Source organism: Oncorhynchus clarkii, chromosome 4 (genome assembly GCF_045791955.1).
Source record: "Oncorhynchus clarkii lewisi isolate Uvic-CL-2024 chromosome 4, UVic_Ocla_1.0, whole genome shotgun sequence".
NCBI lineage: Eukaryota > Metazoa > Chordata > Actinopteri > Salmoniformes > Salmonidae > Oncorhynchus > Oncorhynchus clarkii.
Window position 1 is genome coordinate 11,396,761 of NC_092150.1, and position 18,161 is coordinate 11,414,921.

The 18,161-nt window shown below is 44.8% G+C and overlaps 1 protein-coding gene across 3 annotated transcripts in view; it reads right to left on the minus strand.

Annotated features, from left to right (window-relative positions):
* The window catches only part of LOC139406425 (MOB kinase activator 2-like), a 104,230-nt gene that overhangs the window by 47,543 nt on the left and 38,526 nt on the right, over positions 1-18,161 (minus strand). Inside the window, exon 1 of one of the 3 annotated variants that reach the window (XM_071148979.1) lies at positions 7,805-8,454. The exons of 1 other annotated variant lie outside the window; for it this stretch is intronic. In XM_071148979.1, coding sequence (XP_071005080.1) covers positions 7,805-7,842 — 38 coding nt within the window. In that variant the 5' untranslated portion in view covers positions 7,843-8,454. Of the gene's footprint in view, positions 1-3,355; positions 3,745-7,804; positions 8,455-18,161 lie in introns of those variants that run through there. One more of the 3 variants, XM_071148980.1, reaches the window with a different exon arrangement.

Below are 18,161 nucleotides of genomic sequence, written 5' to 3' on the forward strand. Positions count from 1 at the left end.
CTGCCTCTCCCCCTCTCTACAACCTTAGAGAGATGACCGTTAGGTCTGGAAATGGCCAGGGACCTCACGATACGATATTATTATGATACTTAGGTGCAGATACAATGTATTGCAATTTTCACAATTCTTCATGTATTGCGATTCGATACTGGGATGTCATTGCGATTTTATGTTGCAAACATATTGCTCACTATACGTCTGCTCTAGAGAGACAGAGCATGAAGAAAAAGTTCTGAAAACACGTTGGCTCACTATTTATAAAGATGGAGAAAAAGCTATAGGATGAAAAATACTCCAGTTTTTATCATCGCTAATGACTGCCCTGCTCTTGACCTCCAGCTGGATAACAAACCTCAAGTCTTAGGAGAAAACAGACAGAGGAACCGCTGGGCTAAGCTCCAAACCAGGTAGGCGTCAGATACAGATAGGCCTACATATGAATGAACCCTGGTGTATAGGGCTAAGGGCTAATTGAAGTACCGTTTCCTCTGTATAATGTTAGCCTGCCCTCCAATCACACTGATCCAGTGTTATATCAGTCATGTGAGGAGGGCCCAGGTTAATGAGTGTGTGTGTGTGTTTAGGTCAAACAGGGCATTAACTGTTCTACCATCATACAGACCTAAAGCCAAGGTGAAGGTTAAAATAGGCTACAACTCACTGAGAATCTGACTACTCTTCTCTGTGGAGCTGTGTCTGTCCAATACAGCAAAAACATGCTTCAGTTCACTTGCTGCTTATAACACATTCCCTTCTCAATCTATCCTCTCCGTGTCTCACCCTTACAGTGATCATCTGGCGAGCACCTGTTTTAAACCCAGACTGACAGGAAGCTAATCTGAGAGAAGGGCAAACCACAGGACAAACACACGGTTCAAACAAGCAGGAAAATCATCATGACGCGGGCTGAAAATGTAAGAGAGTGAAACTTTTGTGGTCAGAGCAGAAAGCAGAGCACACAATGCTACTTTAGTTTTCAGCTATTTCTGTCCGAGAGTTGGGATTGGACTGTGGCTAAAGTCAACAAGGACCTTGTCCATGTGAGTGTTTCCAAAACCAACACTCATCAATCAAACCCACGACAACACCAAACCCCCTGAGTGGCTGACAGAGGTGCGAAGGTAGACAGGAAGTAGTGCCAGAAATAGAACTGATCGGTCACCCAATTAGGCGTCAGCACAGGAGCCAAGTCCCGCCTCAGGACTGGTGATAATTGCCCTGTAAAGAAAAACTACAGTTTCTGGAACTGGGCTGTGCTTTCACAAAGCTACTGTGTGTGTTTTACCTATAGACTATGCACACACACAGTCATGTGTTTGGACACACATGTGAACAGAAATACAAAGGGCAGGCTGTTCTTCACGCTAGCTAGGTGGAGGGAGCGAATGTAAACAGAGTTCTGAATGGCACAGAGGGTCTGATGGTCTAATCCGATTCAGGTTTACAAGTGTGAGTGTGTTAGGTCTGGGCGGTAGACCGTATTTGACTATATACCGGTATTGATGCACGGACCGGTTTAGGTTTTGACGTTACCTTGTATAACGGCATTTCAATGTTTGGTTTGTTAAATGTGTTACCCTCTCTGCCGCGTGAAATAATTTACTTTTTTTTTTATATAGTTTACTCCATTTTCTACTTGACTCCCGTCTCCCACTCTCTTTCCACATGCACCAAGCCCCGCCACTCAACGAAAGCAGTTGTCGTCTAACCACGAGTCACAACAACCATCTGTAATGACAATCTGCATGGTCAATGTTGCTGGTTTTGGGACAACGATTAAATATAAATCTATGAGCGTTATAGAATTCCTGTTTGCAAACTGCTAGTTTTACCTTTTCATAGCAAGTTGTGGATAAAATAAATAGTTTTAGACAATAATGCTAATCGCTAGATAACCGGCTTGCCAGCTAGCTAGCTAGCTAAATGTACTTAGAGCAAACGTAGCTAGCTAGCTAATACAGCCTGATAGCAGTGCTGGTGTTGATCAGCATGTTTGTGCAATTATATATTTTAAATCAAAGTGGAATAAGCAAAGCATGAATATTTTAGCTACGTCATAGCTACAGTAAGAGAAAACATGTAATGTAACATTAATTAGGATCCACTGGGAAACATTGACCAAACCTTTGGTTCCTACCTTGTCACAATAACTCCTGTCAAACACATATTCAAAGTGCCCACTTTATTCCATCTTTTGGTTGAAGTTTCATTGAATAGTATACAACATTCAGAATGGACAAAGCCCCATTAGAAACACTTAGAATGTATGTGGTGCCACCCTAGGGTCAAGTATATGTATAACTTTAATTATTTAAAAAAACTCAAATACGAAAAATATAGTGATATGATATTATGGCAATATCGTTCAGCCCTAGTGTGCGTGTGTTTGAGACTGTTTGGTCCTCACCATTAAACCCTCCATAATGAGCTGATGTTTATATATATAGCCGTAGTGCAGCTAAAGCGAGTTCTACAACTACATAAGGAGGGGGGGCTCTTCCACCCAGTCTGGCTGATCTAACTCACTCATCTGGTAGCATGATGCTAGGTCGACAACACCCTCTGAACCATCAAGAGCAGGTGGGAGTAGTGTAAAGTTGCTTCTAGACGCTGCTACAAGGTCTGTTGTATGTTCTCCCGAGTGGTTCAGGTTGTGATTTAGAGAAGCTGAGCTGATACCAGATCTGTGTCCAAAACTGAACGTGGCCCAGGTATGCTATGCTTACTAAGCTAGCTAACATGTCTCAAGTAACCATGCTAACTAAGCAAGAAAAGTAAACAACTTTTCCCTCCCAAAACTAGGACCCCTTTAACTGTATGAGAAGGTCAAAGTCTAGCTAGCAGACTACCTCACTACTCTGCTGTACCAAACAGAAAGGTCTTGGGAAGGAACACAGTGACTGTGTGTACAAACAGACGGAGACCATCCGACCGGCCAGCAGGGCAGTGGACGGGAGGTTGGGCTGGCTACATGCCATTCCTCCACTAACCAGCCTTAAACCTGGGCATACCTTAGTCTCTGGCCCAGTGCCATTCCTCCTCTAACCAGCCTTTACTCCTAACTCAAGGAGGCTAAATCACTACATGGCTCTGGATCTGTACCATTCTGCCACAATTAGCTTGCTCCCTTCTCCTCGGTCTTACTAAAGCCAAATCTGTGACGCTACATTGTCTCCTTCAAACCACACCGCAGAATCAGAAACACAAAGCTACAGAGAAGTTTCAGCCACAGAGGGGCACCAACATTAAAACAAACAGTTACATCAACACAACCAGGAATAACAACCAACAGCGAGAGAGAGCCATATAGAAAGTGAGAGATAAAGGGGTGAGCAGAGCAAGAGTAGCTAATTACCTATAGAAGAAGCAGTCACAGCAGACCAGGACCCCCATCCAGCTGGTATTAGAGACAGTGGCAGGTCTGTGAGGGTCCCACCCAGGTCTTTCACTCTTCCCTCACTCCTTCTACAGGTGAAGGGGGGGCTCTATCCGAGCACACAGCTCCAGAATAGCACCTCCCGTTTTCTCTCTCTCACACACACCGCGGTAACTGGCTGCTCACGAACTGCGTCCACACACACACACTCTTAGCGGTCCAATCAGCAAACAGGCCACCACTGATGAATGTCCACAGCACGTTACAGACAACCTCTCACAGCAACTTGGAGCCCGTTCAAAGTGTCTTCCTGTCTCTTTCTCGCTAGAACTATTGCTGCCTGCCTCTTTCCTTCCCTCTCCATCCCTCGCTCCCCCTTTCTCTAGCTGGCTCCCACTTGAAAGGAGGGAAGATTAGCTTGGCAAACAGACTCTCATAAACAAACTGCTGACGGCTGGGTAGGACAGGGTGGACTGCGGGAGAGAGAGAGTAAGAGAGAGGCACACAGGAAGGCTCTGGGCTCTAGCAAAAATCTCTGCCATCTGTATATCCCAAACAAGGAGTAAACAAACTTGACCACACACGCCCAAAACAAATTGGCTGATTTGAGATTGGCTGGTTATTGAGTGTTTCACCTCTGTTAGCTGGCCCATAATCTGTACTGAAAAACAGAACCTGCAAACCAAGCCTGCCTGTTGAAACTGGGAGATGGTGCCAGGTGTTGCAAAAGAAAAGCTAATGGCAAATGAACAGAGGGACCAGAACAACTTGGACACACACGTTCACCTGTCATTCTTCCACATAGGGTGGATTAGAATATGCTAGGCTCTGGTCCATGGCCTGTGATGTGAACAGGCAAAAGTGTTGAGGAAGGAGCGCCCTTCTCAAATGGAACAGTAATCTGTGTTGCTCAGTCATGTTGTCAACAAGGCAGCACCTGTATCGTCCAGAAATAAACATCTATTTTCCAAAAAATATGTTACAATTTTCATTCTTTTCATTGAAAAGGCAGATAAAGCATTATCAAATGTGATCACTTCTGCATGTGAAAATACAGAATCCCACTCATTACTCCACAAACTTAATTATGTCACTTTTGCTTTGAGCCGACTTTGACGTGGGCTTGGAAACACACCCAATTAACTTTCACCTGGTGCAAAACCTGGGCCAGATGAATCTAATCCCCTCATTGATGCATAGACAGAAAGTGGGAGTGGCTAGAACACACCCCCAAGATCGCAGCCAATCACAGAAGAGCTCTGTGACAGTCAGTGCAGGCATACAAGATGAAGGACACTCCACTTCTCCCTCCTCCTCTAGCTCACCCTTTCCTTCTTTCACTCAATATTTCTCTGACTTTTTCCATCTCTCTCTGGACTGCAGTGCCCCATTAGGTGAGTGTGAAAAGTGTGTGTGTGTAAAGTGAGACAAAGAGATTAACTTTCATAAGGCCATATTGGTTTAGAAGTAGCCTGGAGTTGTGTTGTGATTTAGTTACCAACTCGTTAAAAGGCCCAACAACAAGGTGACACTAATCTCTTCCTGACAAACACACACGACCCAAGCAAGTCTTAAGGTGTCCACATGCTTTCCAGATGAAACAGTTTGTTCATTTTGGACTTCGGTAAGGTTTTTTTCCGGCTGTTCAGGCACATATTCTTCTCGAGTCAAGCCGAAGTCAGTAGCCGAAGTCTATGCCCCCTCGTCTGCGATTGTTCAACAGTAGGGATTCTTCAATGAAGTGCCTGTTGTCATTCAACGAGAAACGACTCATCCTTATGCACAACACTTCCCCACCCTTCCCTCCTCTGTGTTCCTCTTCCTCCTCTCTGTTCTGTTCTTTATCAGATGAAAGATGGGAGAGGTGCCGCAGTAGCACAGCAAAGCACTTTAACAGCCAATGATGTCATATCCCTCCCCCTTTCTTCATCCCTAGCTGCCTGTCACCAAGGGCCTCTGCTGCTACTGCCTCGCTTTGAATTACACCTACCTTCACACGCAAACACACACTACCTGATTGAGGGAAACAATGTGCCCAAACACCCACCTTTCCGTTCTCTTTCCTTCCCTCTCTCGCACACACACCCCTTGATTGAGGAGGCAGGGATTGGTCAACAGTAGGGATTCTTAAATGAAGTGTTGTAATGCAACGAGAAACAAAATCGGGAACACGCTATTTTTTTAAATTGAGAAATACTGCACCAAACATGTAAAATTGCGTGATTAAGATCTCCCTGGCAAAAACGTTGCAATTAATGACAGATTTGAGGTATCTTAGATTAACTGACTATTTTGAGGAAGTGTACACTGGCTACGGCGTCTCAAAATGGACAAACAGTACTACTGCAGCTTTTCTCATTTTTCAAGGTAAGGTCTTAAGGGAGTATGTGAGCACACTCGTTCAGCTAGCCGAACTGAAGCATTCTCTCCTCTGGGTCTGTGTGATACAGTTTGTGTGAGTAGTGGAAGGGCCTGTGGCTGATAACAAGGCCAGTGGGTATAGGGTGCCAGAGGGAGATGGAAGGAAACTGCCATTACATCAACACTAATTTTCAACAATTAAAACTGAGGGCATGCGTGTGTATAAAACATGTGTGTGTGTGTGTGGTATGCTTGTTAAACAACAGAGAGAGAGAGAGTGTGTGTGTGTGTCAAAACACCCCCAAAAAAGACAAGGAACTGGGCATAAGTTACAAGGGCCGGATTTAAGAAATTGCAGAAAGTTTGCCTGGTTTAGCGATGAGGAAGACAAAGCACATCTATTCATTAAACTTGTGAGTTGAAGATATACATAATGAGGGAGAGAATGAATTACTTCCCAGGGAGAGGAGAGAGAAAGAGAACTTGTGGGCTGGGGTTCTCATGGCCCTACTAGGCAGTGGGCAATCATGTCAACTGAAAGTGGGTGAGGACCACACCACAGGGGAGATATTTCAGTGGATATTTTTTAATGAAGGGGGGAGAGGTGGAGGGGAGGGGGGAAGAGGTGGAGAGGAGGGGGGAAGAGGTGGAGAGGAGGGGGGAAGAGGTGGAGAGGAGGGGGGAAGAGGTGGAGAGGAGGGGGGAAGAGGTGGAGAGGAGGGGGGAAGAGGTGGAGAGGAGGGGGGAGAGGTGGAGAGGAGGGGGGAGTGGTGGAGAGGAGGGGGGAGAGGTGGAGAGGAGGGGGGAGAGGTGGAGAGGAGGGGGGAGAGGTGGAGAGGAGGGGGGAGAGGTGGAGAGAGGGGGGAGAGGTGGAGAGGTGGAGAGGAGGGGGGGAGAGGTGGAGAGGAGGGGGGAGAGGTGGAGGGGAGAGGTGGAGAGGAGGGGGGGAGAGGTAGAGAGGAGGGGGGGAGAGGTAGAGAGGAGAGGGGGAAAGGAGGGGGGGAAGAGGTGGAGAGGGGGGGGAAGAGGTGGAGAGGAGGGGGGAGAGGTGGAGAGGAGGGGGGAGAGGTGGAGAGGAGGGGGGAGAGGTGGAGAGGGGGGGAGAGGTGGAGAGAAGGGGGGAAAGGAGGGGGGAAGAGGTGGAGAGGGGGGGGAAGAGGTGGAGAGGAGGGTGGAGAGGAGGGGGAGAGGTGGAGAGGAGGGGGGAGAGGTGGAGAGGGGGAGAGGGGGGGAGAGGTGGGGGGGAGAGGTGGAGAGGGGAGGAGGTGTAGAGGAGGGGGAGGGGTGGAGAGGAGGGGGGGAGGTGGAGAGGAGGGGGAGGTGGAGAGGAGGGGGGGAGGTGGAGAGGAGGGGGAGGTGGAGAGGAGGGGGGGGGGTGGGGAGGTGGAGAGGAGGGGGGGGGGGTGGAGAGGGGGAGAGGAGGAAGGGAGAGAGAAACAAGTAATAAATTCTTGCTTTGGCAATGTAAACATGTTTTCCATGCCAATAAAGCCCTTTGAATTTAATTGAATTGAGAAAGTAATGGGGGGGGGGGACCACCCCTAAAGCCTGATATTCAGGTTTACACACAGCTCAAACTGCGCGCCACCCAATACACGTCGGCATCACAATGGCAAGGGTCTGGGGCCAGAAAATTAGTTTAAGAATGACATCATCAAACCATTATTCGAACGTCAACCACGTCAAGTCTGCGGTTCACGAACCCTCAAATGTTTTAAACGCGTATTTTCATTGGCGTGGCAACCGATGCAATAGATATTTAGATAGATAGTTGTTTTAACCATGATCAGTGAGTTTTCAGTGAAACGGGTTGTGAGTCAGAGCAACTACTTCCATCAGCTGCATCCATACAGCGTGCGTATCATAACCACGTTTCAATTCAACAATAGAAATGCTCGAAGAGTCACAATCACGACACAAGCAACTGATCATACCGACGACATTAAAGTCACACAATAAACATTGATCAACTGCGTCTGGAAAACTTTGCAATGCACTGTTTACGTATATATGTGTCGAATATAGAAAGAAGCCTAACTCGAGTAGTGAATGGATGAAGTAACTTACCTATTCAATGTATAGGAGCCGTTCCGTTTAAACCTCATGCCGGACGATAGGAATCGGATAAAGAAATCCAGAATGGATTACGTTCAGCTTTCGATGGACCTGAAAACGCCCGTGCCTTTGACGGATGTAGACGAGAACAATAAAAACGGAGTTGTCGTGCAGACCTCTCTTCCTTTTACCCTATATCTCTCGATTCTTCCTTCCAAACCTCCGCCCTCTGTTCGGTTCCCCCAGCTTCCGCTGGGCAGGGTTTACAATTCGGGGGGCAAGGATGTCAAAACAAAGTGCTTAGATGAAACAAAAGAACGATAGCTCGTCATTCAGATCGCTACAATTACAGCAGTGAGGATGTCGGAACATAATCCGAGCAACGATACCTAGTGTTCCTTTAGATATGATGCCCCTACTTCGTGTACTCAGTAGCCCGTTTAAGTAAATCAGACACTTTCTCAGACACGTCACTGACTTAAAATAACTTTAAAGCTTTTCGATTGTAGTACAATCTACTAAAGCTATATCAATATCTAAAATTACCCGCATGATTTGTATATTCCCTACTTCTACCACCGAATATAGACTCCTTTGTCAATCAATGCACACTCAGAAATACATCACCATCTGCTTTCCAGTCATGAAAAATTATTAATAGTGCCTATTATTCATCCTTGCCCGACAGATCCACGGATACAGAGGGCGCAAGCAACATTTCATGTTTCAAGTGCGTTTTATATCTTGCAGGCTATATTTTCCTCTTGTATGCTATAGGGAGAGGACAGAACACAGACTCCAAGCGAACACTTGTCAGCGTGTGGACTGTGAGACAGATTGAAGCTAAGAATAGACTAAGGAGCCATTAAAGCCTGCTAAATCCACAGCTTCAAGTGTGTGTGTGTGAGAGAGAGAGAGTCGGATTCCAGACCTAAGAACATAAGGTAATAGACCCTATGAGCAGTACTTGATAGCTAAAATGGTCATTGCTCCATCTTGCCCACTGGTAAACTAGCACCATCCATAACATTTCGGAGCTAAGACGTGTGTGGAGCAGAGGGGGCTGGTGGGAAGAGCTATAGGAGGACACGCTCATTGTAATGGCTAGAGTGGAATTAATGGAATGGAGTCAAACATGTGGTTTCCCTATATTCAACGTGTTTGATACCGTTCCATTCATTACGTTCCAGCCATTAATGAGCCCGTCCCCCTATAGCTCCTCCCACCAGCCTCCTCTTGTGCAGAGTAAGGACTTGGCCCAGTCTTCAGACTGAGCACGTGCTCAGTGAAATGAGGTGACAGTAATCACTAATCAGGGCTAATCATTGACCAAACAATCAACTGATTGGGGTCAGCCCTAGTAATCATATTACCTTGACATAGAAGGGACAATGAATGACATACAGTGGGGCAAAAAAGTATTTAGTCAGCCACCAATTGTGCAAGTTCTCCCACTTAAAAAGATGAGAGGCCTGTAATTTTCATCATAGGTACACTTCAACTATAACAGACAAAATGTGAGCGAAAAATATCCAGAAATCACATTATAGGATTTTTTATGAATTTATTTGCAAATTATGGTGGAAAATAAGTATTTGGTCACCTACAAACAAGCAAGATTTCTGGCTCTCAAAGACCTGTAACTTCTTTGTTAAGAGGCTCCTCTGTCCTCCACTCGTTACCTGTATTAATGGCACCCGTTTGAACTTGTTATCAGTATAAAAGACACCTGTCCACAACCTCAAACAGTCACACTCCAAACTCCACTATGGCCAAGACCAACGAGCTGTCAAAGGACACCAGAAACAATTGTACACCTGCACCAGGCTGGGAAGACTGAATCTGCAATAGGTAAGCAGCTTGGTTTGAAGAAATCAACTGTGGGAGCAATTATTAGGAAATGGAAGACATACAAGACCACTGATAATCTCCCTCGATCTGGGGCTCCACGCAAGATCTCACACCGTGGGGTCAAAATGATCACAAGAACGGTGAGCAAAAATCCCAGAAACACACAGGGGGACCTAGTGAATGACCTGCAGAGAGCTGGGACCAAAGTAACAAAGCCTACCATCAGCAAGGGCATTGAAGATGAAACGTGGCTGGGTCTTTCAGCATGACAATGATCCCAAACACACCGCCCGGGCAACAAAGGAGTGGCTTCGTAAGAAGCATTTCAAGGTCCTGGAGTGGCCTAGCCAGTCTCCAGATCTCAACCCCATAGAAAATCTTTGGAGGGAGTTGAAAGTCCGTGTTGCCCAGCAACAGCCCCAAAACATCACTGCTCTAGAGGAGATCTGCATGGAGGAATGGGCCAAAATACCAGCAACAGTGTGTGAAAACCTTGTAAAGACTTACAGAAAACATTTGACCTCTGTCATTGCCAACAAAGGGTATATAACAAAGTATTGCGATGAACTTTTGTTATTGACCAAATACTTATTTTTCCACCATAATTTTCAAATTCATTAAAAATCCTACAATGTGATTTCTCCATCATTGCTATAATGGATTCACACACACAGAACTGATGTCCTCTCTCATTACAGATTGCTGTCATCTTGCCGTTCTCCTGTTTAAACTCATTGAGCTGATTCTGAGAACTACAAACTGTTCTTCAGGTCCTGGACCTCTCTGGTCAGGTCGTCCATTATTTTATTAGTGGACTCCACCAGTATTTGGACACAACACTTATAGCTATTATATTGTTGTTGTAAAAAGTGCTTGTAGAACTATTTTTGTTTGTTTTAAAATATCCTAGAGAGAGACACCACCGTTCTCATGGTACTCCTGCCGGCTTTGGTCTTTGTCATGGTAACAACGTAGGTTACGCTGTTACTCCTCGCAATTCCAGACAGGGCAGGTCGCAGGGAAGATTGGAAACAACAAACAGCAGGGAGAGTTAAAGAGGTTACAACAGATCATGTCATACATTTTAAATTGGTAGGAAGTAGAGGTTGACCGATTATGATTTTTCCACGCCGATACCGATTATTGGAGGACCAAAAAAAGCCGATACCGATTAATCGACAGATCTCTATTTATTTATTTGTAATAATGACAATTACAACAATACTGAATGAACACTTATTTTAACTTAATATAATACATCAATAAAAATCAATAATGAAACATGTTCAATTTGGTTTCAATAATACAAAAACAAAGTGTTGGAGAAGTAAAAGTGCAATATGTGCCATGTAAAAAAGCTAACATTTGAGTTCCTTGCTCAGAACATGAGAACATATGAAAGTTGGAGGTTCAACTAGCTTTAAGCACCAACTGTCAGAGCAGCTCACAGATTACTGCACCTGTACATAGCCCACCTATAATTTAGCCCAAACTACCTCTTTCCCTACTGTATTTATTTTGCTCCTTTGCACCCCATTATTTTTATTTCTACTTTGCACATTCTTCCACTGCAAATCTACCGTTCCAGTGTTTTACTTGCTACAGTGCCTTGCGAAAGTTTTCGGCCCCCTTGAACTTTGCGACCTTTTGCCACATTTCAGGCTTCAAACATAAAGATATAAAACTGTATTTTTTTGTGAAGAATCAACAACAAGTGGGACACAATCATGAAGTGGAACGACATTTATTGGATATTTCAAACTTTTTTAACAAATCAAAAACTGAAAAATTGGGCGTGCAAAATTATTCAGCCCCCTTAAGTAAATACTTTGTAGCGCCACCTTTTGCTTCGATTACAGCTGTAAGTCGCTTGGGGTATGTCTCTATCAGTTTTGCACATCGAGAGACTGACATTTTTTCCCATTCCTCCTTGCAAAACAGCTCGAGCTCAGTGAGGTTGGATGGAGAGCATTTGTGAACAGTAGTTTTCAGTTCTTTTTTTTTTTTTGTATTTTATCTAACGGATGGCATCCCTAAGTCTACATATTGCTGTTACATTGCACAACCTTCAATGTTATGTCATAATTATGTAAAATTCTAGCAAATTAGTTGGCAATGAGCCAGGCGGCCCAAACTGTTGCATATACCCCGACTCTGCGTGCAATCAACGCAAGAGAAGTGACACAATTTCACCTGGTTAATATTGCCTGCTAACCTGGATTTCTTTTAGCTAAATATGCAGGTTTACAAACTATATACTTCTGTGTATTGATTTTAAGAAAGGCATTGGTGTTTATGGTTAGGCACAGTCGTCCAACGATTGTGCTTTTTTCGTAAATGCGCTTTTGTTAAATCATACCCCAGCGTTGCATCCATTATATGCAACGCAGGACACGCTAGATAAACTAGTAATATCATCAACAATGTGTAACTAGTGATTATAACTAGTGATTATGATTGATTCTTTTTTCATAAGATAAGTTTAATGCTAGCTAGCAATTTACCTTGCCTTCTACTGCAATCGCGTAACAGGCAGTCTCCTTGTGGAGTGCAACGAGAGGCAGGTGGTTATAGCGTTGGACTAGTTAATTGCAAGGTTGCAAGATTGGGTCCCCTAAGCTGACAAGGTGAAAATCTGTCGTTCTGCCCCTAAACAAGGCAGTTAACCCACCGTTCCTAGGCAGTCATTGAAAATAAGAATGTGTTCTTAACTGACTTGCCTAGTTAAATAAAGGTATTAAAAAATACAAATAAATATCTTTTTTAATTCCGATTGTTATGTAAACTTGAAATCAGCCCTAATTAAAATCGGCCATTCCGATTAAATCGGTCGACCTCTAGTAGGAAGGATCTGAAAGTATTTGAACAGGTACCTGTTCATTCTGAGAATTTCTCTGAGCTGGATGGAGAGAAGGATAAGAGGGAGGAAGGGATGAAGAGAAGGTGGGAATGGATGGATGTGTGGAATAATGTATGTTGACTGGAAAGAGGTGCAGAAAGAGTGAGGTTGATGATGTAATGTCTTTGGCTCTCAGCTGCTCACCACATCTCTGAAAGGCCCTATCATTCGGTGTACAGATGTGCACGGTTATTGGAATATTAAAATATCCAAAAGGACCATAGTATTCAAATACTTGAATACGAGTATTCATTGTGCTGAAAGAGCAGTTCTATTTAACACTGAAAAGGCTTCTTCTAAATTAAAATATCCATGTAACATTGTTACTTACAAGGATGTGCCATGACATTTAAAATCTTTCATTTATTAAAACAAAACTTTTCTATGGAGTTATGACATAAAAAGACCAGTAGCCTTCACGTATGTAGCTTGTTGTTTATGTTGTCCGATCAAAGAGGCTCAATCTGTAGAAAGTGGAATGAGAGTTCACTAATGCAATGCAAGATGTTAGAGAAGTGAGAAGGAGTAGGCTTCAATTAGCAGCCAACAGGTAGGTTGTTGTTTTATCTGAATGGGGAGAAAACACAGCATGTAGCCTCAATTAGCCTAGCTAGCTACTCTAGGCCAATGTTTCCTAACCGTGGTCCTTGAGTACCCCAAACAGCACACATTTTTTGTAACCCTGGACAAGCACACCTGATCCAACTTGCCAACTAATCATCAAGCCCTCAATGAGCTGAATGAGCTGTGTTTGTCCAGGGCTATAATGAAACAGGTGTATTGTTGGGGTACTAGAGGACCAGGGTTGGGAAACACTGCTCTAGGTTACTCCAGTCTAGACAGGAAACACTGCTCTAGGCTACTCCAGTCTAGACAGGAAACACTGCTCTAGGTTACTCCAGTCTAGACAGGAAACACTGCTCTAGGCTACTCCAGTCTAGACAGGTACTGTAAAATGGGATGATAGCATTGTGGCTGTTAGAAGTTAGCTAGTGTTGGCTTTAACCGAGTTGCCTTGGCTTCTGCATCTCTCGCTCTCCCTCGGTCTGCTGGCTCCCATCTCACACACTGCCCCCTCCGCAGCTGCAGCAATGCACCAGCCTCTCTCCCTCACACAGCAGGTTAAAAACGTTCATATTTTTTTTAAATAAACTTCTTTTTTTAAAGATATCTATATATATAAATACCATTAATACATGCTTTTCAAATATCCGACAGAAATTCATGATACTATTTTAATATTGTAACTGGTTTGAAATAATTTTGTGTGTGTATTCTCTCTCTCCTGCACCAGACCGCTTAGGGATGGTTGTAGTGGCTCCAGGGTGGTTTATTACCAACACAGCTGATCACTCACTCTGCTAGAGCCACACAGCTGATCACTCACTCTGCTAGAGGGTGTGGGAAACTGCAGGCCACAGACACCTTTAGCCAGTCCTTTATTGCGCAACTCTGAACTTAAAACCCTCCCCTTTTCCATCCATCCTGCCATTCCTCCCCCGTTGGTCCCTTTCTCATTCCCTCCCGTCTTTGACTCTGTTCTCCTCCCTCCATTCATCTTTCCATCTCTTCATTCATTCTGCCGTTCTATATCCATCTCTTCATGCCTTCCTCTTTTGACATTCATCCCCAACTTGCATAATTGATCCTTTTCATTGCGTCCTGGTGTGAGTTTCATAAGAGCAGTATAGTGTGCTTGTATGGTTTCATGCTAATGACCAAGCAGTCAATGCTCCCTTCACCTGTTGACATCATCTTCATGATCATCATCATTCCCATCCAGAGAGAACTCTCCTCTCTGCCTTCCCCTGTTTTCTAGTAGTTTTGCTACCAAGTCAGAGAAGAAAATGCAGCTTTTTCTGTCCTCCTCTCAGTAACAGCGGCTGGGTTCTGAGGCTGAGAAGTTAACAGGCAGAAAGAGAAGGTTTTCAGAAAAGCTTTCAACACCGCAGTGCATAATAACAGTCCCAGTCCTCTCTCCCCCCCCACAGGCTTTCCAGGAATACAAAAAATGTGTACAGGCCTAGTCGGATTCTCTGCACCTCAACCCATGTTGGTTGAAGCACTGTCTACCGTCTACTCCTCATGAGAGAACCTCGGACAGGGCCGGATTGGATGCTCCAGTTATGAAAGTCAGTCTTTATTTTACTCACGCCTCTAACCAGGGTTCACATTGCATTATTGACTCAGTGGTGCTGGTCCATCTGGACGACCAATGGGAATACTTTTAGAAGGGGCGTGCCCACATCCATACCTTCAGTAACACTATTTGGGAGGGTTCTGCTCTGTTATGGTACATCTTGGTATCACCCTCAGGCACCTCTGTAATTCAAATAGTTTAAACGACTATTGACTTTTGGTCGGTTTTAATGTTAATTCCCACCGAGAATGCAATCCAATCTATGACACAAATAATCCTTCAAGGGATGAATGAACGGTTTGACTGAGCCCTGCATTGCCTGCCCTATAGGCTCAAACAACAACAACCCTGGGTTTCTCTAGTCTAGACCGCTGCTGGACATGAGAGAGCTGTGCTCTGGCACCACCCAATGGTTCCAAGTGCTACTGAAATCTATTTTTTCCCCATGGGAGAGAAGGGGAGGATCTCAATTGCATTACCTTGATTCCTCACGTCCTCTCTCCTCGCCTCCTAAGGAGAAGCTAGTGCAGCTATTGAAGTACCGCCACTGGGGCTGCTATGATCGCTTGTATGTGCTGGAGTTGATGGCATGTGATCAAAGAGATGAGGAACTGGAAGGAGGTGAGGAAAGGAGATGAAATGGCAAGGAGGGAAGAGAGAAGCAGCCATTAATGTCGAGCTGTCTGGTTTGGGCTGGCTGCACAGAGAGAGACATGACAGAGACAGAGGATCTCTGTGTTGACTGGCTGATATGCTGTCTAGTATGCCGACTGGTATTCCTGATATGCACTGGACTTGAACTCATGCGATGAAGGGAAGGAGACAAGTTAAGGAGATGAGCAGAGGAGACAAGGAGCCATAGAAGAAGCCATTGATCCTTTTGTTGCTGAGAATTTCCCTGTGCAAATGAGTTCAATTATTCAAATCAAATTTTCTTGGTCGCATACACATTTTGCTGCGCCTTCTTCACAACGCTGTCTGTGTGGGTGGACCAATTCAGTTTGTCCGTGATGTGTACGCCAAGGAACTTAACTTACTACCCTCTCCACTACTGTCCCGTCGATGTGGATAGGGGGGTGCTCCCTCTGCTGTTTCCTGAAGTCCACAATCATCTCCTTTGAGTGTGAGGTTATTTTCCTGACACTACACTCCGAGGGCCCTCACCTCCTCCCTGTAGGCTGTCTCGTCGTTGTTGGTAATCAAGCCTACCACTGTGGTGTCACCTGCAAACTTGATGATTGAGTTGGAGGCGTGCATGGCCACGCAGTCGTGGGTGCACAGGGCGGGGTCGAGACCCAGGGTCTCGAGCTTGATGACGAGTTTGGAGGGTACTATGTTGTTAAATGCTGAGCTGTAGTCGATGAACAGCATTCTCACATAGGTATTCCTCTTGTCCAGATGGGTTAGGGCAGTGTGCAGTGTGGTTGCGATTGCGTCGTCTGTGGACCTATTGGGGCGGTAAGCAAATTGGAGTGGGTCTAGGATGTCAGGTAGGGTGGAGGTGATATGGTCCTTGACTAGTCTCTCACAGCACTTCATGATGACGGAAGTGAGTGCTACGGGGCGGTAGTCGTTTAGCTCAGTTACCTTAGCTTTCTTGGGAACAGGAACAATGGTGGCCCTCTTGAAGCATGTGGGAACAGCAGACTGGGATAAGGATTGATTGAATATGTCCGTAAACACATCAGCCAGCTGGTCTGCGCATGCTCTGAGGACACGGCTGGGGATGCCGTCTGGGCCTGCAGCCTTGCGAGGATTAACACATTTAAAATGTTTTACTCAAGTCGGCTGTAGTGAAGGAGAGTCTGCAGGTTTTGGTAGTGGGCCATGTCAGTGGCACTGTATTGTCCACAAAGCGAGCAAAAAAGTTATTTAGTCTGTCTGGGAGCAAGACATCCTGGTCCGTGACGGGGCTGGTTTTCTTTTTTTAATCCGTGATTGACTGTAGACCCTGCCACATACCTCGTGTCTGAGCGGTTGAATTGCGACTTTACTTTGTCTCTATACTGACGCTTAGCTTGTTTGATTGCCTTGCGTAGGGAATAGCTACACTGTTTGTATTCGGTCATGTTTCTGGTCACCTTGCCCTGGTTAAAAGCAGTGGTTCGCGCTTTCAGTTTCGCGCAAATGCTACCATCAATCCACGGTTTCTGGTTTGGGAATGTTTTAATCGTTGCTGTGGGTATAACGTTGTCAATGCACTTTCTAATGAACTCGCTCACCGAATCAACGTATTCGTCAATATTGTTGTTGGACGCAATGCGGAACATATCCAAATCCACGTGATCGAAGCAGTCTTGAAGCGTGGAATCAGATTGGTCGGCCCAGCGTTGAACAGACCTGAGCGCGGGAGCTTCTTGTTTTAGTCTCTGTCTGTAGGCTGGAAGCAACAAAATGGAGTCGTGGTCAGCTTTTCCGAAAGGAGGGCAGGGGAGGGCCTTATATGCATCGCAGAAGTTAGAATAACAATGATCCAGGGTTTTACCAGCCCTGGTTGCGCAAACGAAATGCTGATAGAATTTAGGGAGTCCTGTTTTCAGATTAGCCTTGTTAAAATCCCCAGCTACAATGAATGCAGCCTCAGGATATGTGGTTTCCAGTTTACATAGAGTCAAATAAAGTTTGTTCAGGGCCATCGATGTGTCTGCTTGGGGGGGGGATATATACGGCTGTGATTATAATCGAAAAGAATTACCTTGGTAGATAATGCGGTCGAAATTTGATTGTGAGGAATTCTAAGTCAGGTGAACAGAAGGACTTGAGTTCCTGTATGTTGTTATGGTCACACCACGTCTCGTTAATCATAAGGCATACCCCCCCGTGTAATGAAATGCTTGTTTTCAAAGTTGCTTAGGGGCCTGAAACAAGGCGGCCATGTCTATCGGTGCCATCTTCTTCTGATTTACAGAAATTCACTGAAAACCCACACTAACACGGAACCCAAACCGTCAGCGCACACGCTCCATCGTGCATACATTTATTTTGTCCCCCCACACCAAATGCGATCACGACACGCAGGTTAAAATTAGAAGTAGACCGATTAATCGGAATGGACGATTTAATTAGGGCCGATTTCAAGTTTTCATAACAATCGGAAATCTGTATTTTTGGGCGCCGATTTGACTTTTTGAAATGTATATATATATATATATATATATATATATATATATATATATATATATATTTTTTTTTAATACCTTTATTTAACTAGGCAAGTCAGTTAAGAACACATTCTTATTTTCAATGACGGCCTAGGAATGTTGGGTTAACTAACTTGTTCAGGGGCAGAACAGCAGATTTTCACCTTGTCAGCCCGGGGAACCAATCTTGCAACTTTACAGTTAACTAGTCCAACGCAATAACGACCTGCCTCTCTCTCGTTGCACTCCACAAGGAGACTGCCTGTTACACGAATGCAGTAAGCCAAGGTAAGTTGCTAGCTAGCATTAAACTTATCTTATAAAATACAATCATAATCA